General features: G+C 34.6%; 1 protein-coding gene across 1 annotated transcript; it reads right to left on the bottom strand.

The window, feature by feature from the left end:
• Positions 1–6284: 6284 nt before the first annotated feature.
• LOC111886569 (transcription factor TCP14) lies at positions 6285–7989 on the bottom strand. The gene has a single exon (XM_023882817.3). It carries the CDS (start codon positions 7755–7757, stop codon positions 6534–6536), a length of 1224 nt encoding a protein of 407 aa, XP_023738585.1. The 5' UTR covers positions 7758–7989; the 3' UTR covers positions 6285–6533.
• Positions 7990–8826: the final 837 nt, after the last annotated feature.

The raw sequence follows: 8826 nt of genomic DNA, 5'->3' as shown, positions 1-8826 counted from the left end.
TTTTAGAAGTCAATGTTCTTTTGTATTTTCCGGCACATTCAGAAGCAGCAGTTCCAGTTTCCAGTCTTCCAGCAATTTTCAGAGCAGCTTTTAGCAGCCCCATTCGATCTCGTCACTACTACCCCAGGGGAGTCTGTTCCTTTTTCTTTGTTTTTATTATTTTTATGAGCTTAATTAGTTTTATGCATACAATGAGGGCATTGTATTAAATAAGTGTGGGGTAGGGGGTCGGAAAAGAAAATTAAAAATTACTAGATTACGAAAATTTAACAAAATTTATAAACTTGAAATAATAGTTTAATTTAAGAAAATCTAGTGATAATTTAAAATTTTGCTAATATTGTATGTGATGATCCAATGAGAACCCAAATGTTTACCTGAGCCAACACATGTTATAGTGTATTTGTGGCTTCCCATTTCCTAGTGAAAAGTCATGAGATATGAAAGGTAATCTAGTAGTTTATATGACATAATATGTTTTGCAGCCTAAACCAGAAATCTATCCAGGAGAGCTTATGTAGTCATTGCACTTAGACTAATACCTTAACCAATAAGGGTTGAAGTTAAGCTCCTTGCTTAAGCATGTAGGGTATGAGAGAAAAAAGTGAGATATATAAAAAAGAGTGAGAAATTACAAAAAAAGTAGTTTGAATTTTGGAGCTATAAAAGTATGAAGATAAAAAGATCAAAATTCTGAAGAAATCCAAAAAGTTGAAGATACCAAAAATCAAACAATAGGTGGTGAATTCAATGAAAGCAAATATCAAATATTCGAAGAAGTGACGAATTCAAAGAGCTCCATTCTGGTATCAAATTTGTAATTTCTAGAATTTATGTATGCTTGGTAGTTTAACCAAAAATACCTTGAGGTTAAGAAAGATATCTGATGATTGATTCGGAGGGTTGCAAAAATGAATGTCGTATAAGCTAAGGGGTGAAGGTTCATAAAGATTGTGAGTATTTAGGAGTGGGAAGTTCTTAGGAATTATAGACACAAATACATGCATTGCGGTCTTGGGATAATGGATGAGTTTGAAATGGATTATTCTATGCGATATTGGTGAAATAATAAAAGCCAGTTTGCTTGGGGGCAAGCAAAGGCTAAGTGTGGGGTATTTTGATATGTGTATTTTTATATATATTTATGTATAACATATCTTAATATTTTAGCCTTTATTATTATTATTTACAACTAAAATATACTTAATATGCTTTGAAATATTTAATTACAGTTAAAATGGGAGATGGAATGCAAAAGAAAGAGAATGGAGCTGAAAAGATGCAAAAAGGATATTGCTGGCAGATTGACCCCTCTTCAGTGTTTCGGGTATATCTTATGACTCACATGTCCAATTGACAAGATTCAAAATGTTTTGAACACTAGACGAAATTTCCTACGACTTATTTGAGAGGGACTTTTTGGCTAATTCGACACTTATCTTATCCAAAATCGGCCTTGAAGATGAAGCATAAAAGCTGGACGGAAATTCCCTCCAAGTTACTTATTCCCCAAGCACCACTTTCCTTATCTATATTTGCTTAATCCCTAAGCCACATTAGTTTCCTTATTCCAATCCAACTCTAATATTCCATATAATTCCATCTCCATCAACTATAAATACCCCATATTATTCCACCAGTTTCATAATCTATGATATTCCACTTCGACTTGTGCAACAAGAAAACTTCATAGTTGCCGTTTTGAGGATCTAGGAGGCAGCCGGAAGGCCGTTAAGCTAACGGGAGCAGAGATCGGAAGGATTGGAGAGCGGATACATGTCGGTAATCATATGGGTTGTTAACGTCACCATGTTTAGCATTCCATTGTGTTACTATTCTGTATTTAGTTTCTGATTTGGGTGTAAAAACCTTTTACTTTGCGTTTGTGATTGAATGAAGCTTTGATTATTAGACTAATTGCTATATTGAATTATTTGTTTATGTTTAATTTATCTTGCCAAGCTTGTTAGAAGATCCTTACGTATTAATGATAATTATTTGCTGTTAATTATTAAGTAAATTGAGTTGTATGAACATCTGCTTGATTGCTTGTTGCTTATGATTTTGATGACCATCGAGATTATAAGTCTAAGAATAACGAATGTGAAACTAGGATTAACTTGGGAATAAGTAAGTTAATGTGTGAGCCTTGTTTGATGACCATCAACAAGAGGTTAAATTGAATTAGTGATTTGATTAACTATATTTACAAGTCTTGCTTGATACGAACTGAACACTAGGAAGCATGTTAGTTTAATCAACTGATCACTGTTTGAATTGACTTGTTTGCTAAACTATTAGTTGTAGTGAACGCAAATCTAATCATTTTAGGAATCGGTGAACATAAATAAATGAATTTATGTATGCAATTGTCTATGTTTATAAGGTGTAATTTATCTAAATCAAAGTACCTGAAGATATTTGTTTTCCTGTTAGTTTATCGAAAGTTGTTAATTAATTGTTAGTTTGAGATTTATTAAACTATTTCTTTATTATTTCATGTGACCTGTAGCCTATAATCAAATATTTTAAATTAATTCAACACCGTTCCCTGTGATCGACACCCGACTTACCTAAGCTATAGTGTAATCTGACTAGGTACACTGCCTATAAGTGCATAGTTAGTCTAAGTTTGTTAGGTCATAAATATTAAAATTAGTGGGTACCTTTGTGCACATCACTCACGATGTGAGAGCTGATGCAACCAAAGCCTATGATCATTTAGGGTTGCCTTGATATTTAAGTCCCTCTAAACACATTTTAGGGTTCAGTATGAGCCTCTAAACCCTCTTTCACCATAGAAAATCCTAGCCTTCACCCCTTGCTTGATTCTTGGCCATTTTAGGAGCATTTCTTGGTTTTAAGAAGAATAAGAAGAAGGTGAACTTTTGATGAGGCTTGCAAGGAATCATCATCATCACCTCATATTGTTTCTGGACCCTTGTAAGAGTTAAGCTTCCACCTTTATTGTTGTTTGTGACTAGATCCAAGTTTTGTCCCAATTTTCTCCTTGGTTGAGCAAGTTTGAAAGAATGGAAACCATAGAGTTGGCAACTTTATAGGTGATAATGGTCTTTAGAGTGTCATGAAGTTCAGATCTAGTGAATGATTGGGTTTTGAACCTTTGCATGAAAGTTTGATGATTTTTTTTCAATTTTGGTCCTACATTAGATCTATACATGTATTGGACATACATTCCCATAAAGCATCGACTTTTAAGTGTATTATGGAGTAATAAGACCTTCTGGAAATTTAGAGTAAAAGGCTTAATCGATTAAGGACTTAAATGGTTGGATTTTAACATCAAATTGTGCTCACGATGTGAGACATATGGTCTCACAACGTAGGTTTGAATGACCCCATTTTCTGTTAAGCTCCTTGGAGCTCACGACTTAAGAGAAGGCTACCCACATCGTGAGGTCAGCTCAGGCAATTTTCATTGACTGAGTTTGGCTAGGTTGGGTCGAGACGAGTTTGAATCGGACCAAGTGGACTTTCACGGTGTGACCAAGGTATGGTTACGATGTGAGGTTGGATGGATGACATTAAGGGCTATTGACTTTTGACATTGACCAAGATTAGACCAAGTTTGACTGAAGCGTATTTTGGGTATTTTGGGTGGTAATCGAGTTTGGTCAGTATTTGTTGTATATGTGACTAGTAGAACTGATATTCAGAACAGTTTCCTATTCGTCTATCTGTTCAGACCGATAGGTGAGTGTTCGTCACTATACTTGTGGGTCGAAGGTACCAAGGTTGGCCCACTGGATTTTATATCCAGATATATAGGATTTTTGTTTAATTGGGTATGCTTAGATTGGTAGATCTGTATGATTGTTCACTGAGTACTTGTTGCTTATTGATTGTAATAGTATATGTCGACATATTATGGTTTGTTGTGGTGAGGCGGTTTTGGTTTCTGCTGAGGGCCAAAATACCCAGGGCATTACGGATACACTGTAGTGATGTCAGGTGGTCCAGTCAGGACGAAGGCCTAGAGAGCGATCCAGATACGCTGTAAGCCGTAAACGATTGTCCAGTTAGACTGAAGGCTCGCAGAGCGGTCCAGATATGTTGTAGGCTCGACACGACGGTCTAGTCAGGCTGAAAGATCAAATATGCAAGTTGTTATCTATTTGGTTATGTGTGGTACTTTCAGGGAACTCACTAAGATGTGACTTACAGTTTAAATTTGTTGTTTCAGGTACTTCAGATGATTATGGCAAGACGAAAGTGTGATCGTACACATCCTTCGATGACATGTTTTGAAGATTTATGATACACTGATCTTGGGATATTTGTATTTTATACTTGGTTATGATATGAGTTTTTGTTGAAAACAATGAATTCTCTTTGATTAAACAATGAAACATTTTATCGTGATTTTGGGATGTTACAAGAGGACATTTGCCCACCATTTTAGGTCATCGCACAAATTGTCACTTTTTTATATATAAATTTAACGTGAATGTGTGCAATTTAATGTGTAATGGTCACTCGTTTTTAGTAAATTGTAATGGAAACAATAATGTAAATTACTTATGACCTTTAGTGATTTGAGAAATATAAAAACCATGAAGACCTAGTTTTCAAAAAACCAACTCTATAACACAATGTTATACTAGTGATAGGTATTAGGAAGTTCGATGTATATGAGAACATCTCTCAAATTTTGATACCATATAAAGAAGTTGCGGCGCAATTAAGTTTTTCAACAAAGGATTGATCGTGGGTAGATGGAGGGAGTTTTATTTAATAGTAATAAAATAAATAATAATAGTAGTTATAAGATATACGTAAAAGAGAAAAAAATTAACGAAGGAATATTTGTTTACAACATATATTTTAAAGAGATAATAGACATACAATTCTGTAAACCAGATAATCCACGTTAACTTTTGCATTCTTAATTCTTAAACATAAGCCACGTTAATTTTTGCATACTTAAACGCAAACTGCTGAATGATGTACATAAATGGACATAATTTACTAAGTCTAAAATGTTTTAGGAACAAGTTGAGAAATTTATAAATATATGCATAAAACATGGGTCATGATTCATGAAACACCATATTAGATTCTGCACAATTTTCTAAAATAAGAACTAATCACTCGCTGGACCCACACCTATGCATGGACCAGATCAAATGAAATCGAGAACTGGGTCCCAACTGCACGTGGGGTCACCAATTTCCATCATTCATTTTTCTTTTTAGTTTTTTAGTCTTGCTTGTGCTCACTGTTTCTTTCCTTTTTTAAATATTCAAATTTTATTTAATATTGTTTCAGTTAAACTAATGCTAGTTTGGATACCATTCCAAAAAATCTCAATAATATCTTATGCCCAATATAAGTTAAACCATATTTAAATTTCAACATATTTGTTTTCCAATAACTTATCTATTGAAGTTTTCCAAATCAATAGAAATAACAAAATTATATATATATATATATATATATATATATATATATATATATATATATATATATATATATATTAAAATGATATATTATTATAATAGTTGAGTGGCAGTGCCAGCAATGGGTTGAATTATAAAAAGAGGAAAGAATGATCAAAGCTTGTTCCCCTGCTGTGATAAAAGGTAACTTTGATTTTAGGAGGGTGTGGGCTCCACTTACCTGACCCCAATACCTGGACTGATAAGGTTTGGGTCCCACCATAATTATTCAAATATCTAAATTCCAATAATATTCACCCATACAAGATTACATTGACCATTGTCACAAAACCTCATTCTTTATTTTTAATTTCTTTCACTATCCGATAATCATTTCATTTAAAAATACGTATATTTTATTTTTTAAAATGAATCTAAATACTAAATATTAGTTATTTTGAATCTACTATTAATTTTCTAACAATAAAAACAATTCATACGAAATATACAATTTTAGTATGTAGAATAATACTAAAAAATTGAAAATTATTATATCAAATATGTATTGGGTGATATTGTCCATGTTTTTGTTATCAATAATTTATAAGGTATACACTATACACAACAAAAGTGAATGATGACGTCAGTGTAATTATTTTTACCCATGGTCAAAATGAGATAATTTTTGTCTTTCTAACTTCATAGGATTGACTTAAAGTTTTAACGGAATTTTATAAGGCATTGTTGCAGTTACCAAGTTCTCAGTTCTGTTTGTGTTTTACAGACATTTAAAAAAACAATAAAATTAAATTAAAACTAAAGTCAAAATAATAGCAATAGAAAATAGAATTATATAAAAAGAAAAAGGAATGAATTCATGGTAAATACTAAAACGAGACCTTTTTCTTTTTTTCTTCAATGATTAAAACCAACAATACACCCTGTTAAAATTTGTCTCTCCAAACACTTTGTAAATCCTCAAAAATAATCACACAAAATTAAATATAAAAAAAAAAAATCAGCAATAATTATGGGGAAAAAATTAAAATTTTCCAAAAATTTTGGAGGAAATCAAACCTTATGTGCGTTTTACACATCAAATTTAACAACACAATCATGGAGGCCGGAAATCCCTTATGAGTGGTGGCTAGTTGTATCATGTGGATCATCTCCGCCGCCGTGATGAGACTGAGATCCACTTGCTTGCTGTTCAGAGCCACCTGGACCGAATATTGGCCGGTAAGGATTTAATCCGGCGAGCATGCTCAATTGGCCTTCAGTAAAACCACCACCACCACCACCTCCTCCTCCTCCTCCTCCGCCGCCGCCGCCGCTGCCACCTGAGTTGCCGCCAAGCCCTGCCGCCAATTGCTGACTTGGCATAAGGGCGACGGGTGTTGGGAAGTTCATGAAATGTAAGCCGGTGGAAACAGTGCCTCTGTACAAAGCGGTGTTGTTCACTGCCGGAAAAGTCCAAATAGGGTCTCCACTCATGGCTTGGTGTTGATTAGAATTGGCGACCATCCAAAAATTAGCTGGAATTGATGCGTGATTTGCTACCATGGAAGATGAGCTTGATTGAAGCAGATAATTCCCCATCTGTTGTTGGTGTTGTGAAGGTAGCTCAGACTCCGCCGGAGCTCTACGTTTCCTTCCGATGCTATCTTCAGTTTCCGATAACTCAACTGAATTATCCCGAGTTTCCTGCTTCGTTTGTAATATCTGGTGAAGATTCGTTGCTGACCCAAAATTCAAAAGGTTGGATGAACTATTTTCCGATGAAGATAATCCAATTCCCGGGAAGAGATTCCGATTTTGTGGGATGGCGAAATTTGGGTTAAAGTAACCGGATCGAAGCTGTGAAGGAACCGACATGCTGCTCCCGGAGCTCCGGAGTGAGATATTGAGTGAAGTGAAGTTCGCCGGGATTGTACCAGTTCCGGTGGCGGCGATGACGGCGGGTTCAGCTTGTTGAAGGAGCCACTCGATGGTTTCACCATCTGTTTTATGGCCAAGCTCTCGTGTGAGCTGAAAAACCCTGGCGGCGCAAAGGGCTGGCATACGGATACGGCGGCCACGTCCATCAACCTTTGTGTGGCGGTCTTTGGTTGACGTTCTCTTGGGCGCCAATTTCTTAGAGGGGTCGCCGGAAGAGGTGGTGGCGATGGTGGTTATTTGGAGGTTTGAACTGTTGGATCGAAGTGGAGGGTTATTAGTGTCGGCGGAGATGGGTCGAGAAGGGTAACCGGTGGTGGCGGAGACCGTGGCGGAGGAAGAGCAAGCTTCGTCGTCTTTCTTTTCAAGTAATTGAAAAGGGAAGTTGGGGCGGTGGTTGAAATGGTCATCACCACCATCCATGATCACATGAGATAATCTCACAGAGTCTTTCTCTCTCTAGTTTCTCTCTCTAAACTTATATGGAGAATTGATGGAGTATGTTGATTGAATCCAAGGGGATGTGGGTCTGGATTTCTTTCTCTTTCAATACCATATAAACAGTCTCACTCTAAAAATGTTTAACTCAAAGTTTCATCCAATTGTCCGATATTTGGAGAGAGAAAGAGAGAAAGAGAGAGAGAGAGGAAACTTTAAGTAACAAAGACAATGAGTGGGAATTATATGGGTGAGCTCATAAAAGCAAAAAAATAAAATAAAATAAAATAACGAGGTTAAAATACATATTGAACTCATATTCTGTATAATAAATACTCGGTTGGTATAATTAGATTAAGCACGACATGGATGAAGAACGACATGAAAGGTGTTAAATAATAAATAGTGATTACAATATAAAATACATCGTTATGATTGAGAGTGGGGGAGTTAAAACACTAATGCAACATGAAATTAAGGAGATTTTAGATGTATTTTTTAATAGTCACTTAAAAATCACCGTGTAAGGAAAAAAACTATACTATTATTGGGAAATTGTCATGTAGTTGTGTCGTTTGGCTAGAACGATCCATCAAATTTGGTTGGTGTAAGTGTGTAATATTTTCAAAATAGATATAAAAGTTCTTGTCGTTTTTAGTAAAAAATAATGTTTTAAAAATAAATAAAAGAACATTAGATAAATCAGTTAAATGATTTAAAGATAACTAATTAAATAATAATGATAAATATAGTGATAGAAATAAAATAGAAGTTTAATATAGTCAAGTTAAGAATTTTTTTTTATAAGGATCAAAGTTTTAATTCTTGAAAGTTGAGATTTGATAAATAGAACTTGAATGTCATAAATTATATATAAATTATATGTAAATGGGTTAATTAGAGAATTATTAGAGTTATAGTTGTTGCTGGTCGGTAGCCATAATTAGGAAATATAAAGTTAATGGAGCAAAATTGACAACTAGGAGATTGATTAGTCATGGCTTAGTAATGGACCTCATTATAATCATACTTGGGATATAGGACTAAGTGTAAA

The sequence above is a fragment of the Lactuca sativa genome, chromosome 4, assembly GCF_002870075.4.
Source record: "Lactuca sativa cultivar Salinas chromosome 4, Lsat_Salinas_v11, whole genome shotgun sequence".
Lineage (NCBI taxonomy): Eukaryota > Viridiplantae > Streptophyta > Magnoliopsida > Asterales > Asteraceae > Lactuca > Lactuca sativa.
The sequence above is the reverse complement of the archived record's forward strand: the minus strand, read 5'-3'. Positions and strand labels throughout refer to the sequence as shown.

Excerpts from the sequence above, each read along its gene's own strand:
- LOC111886569 (XM_023882817.3), bottom strand. The coding sequence starts at position 7,757 with ATGGATGGTGGTGATGACCATTTCAACCACCGCCCCAACTTCCCTTTT.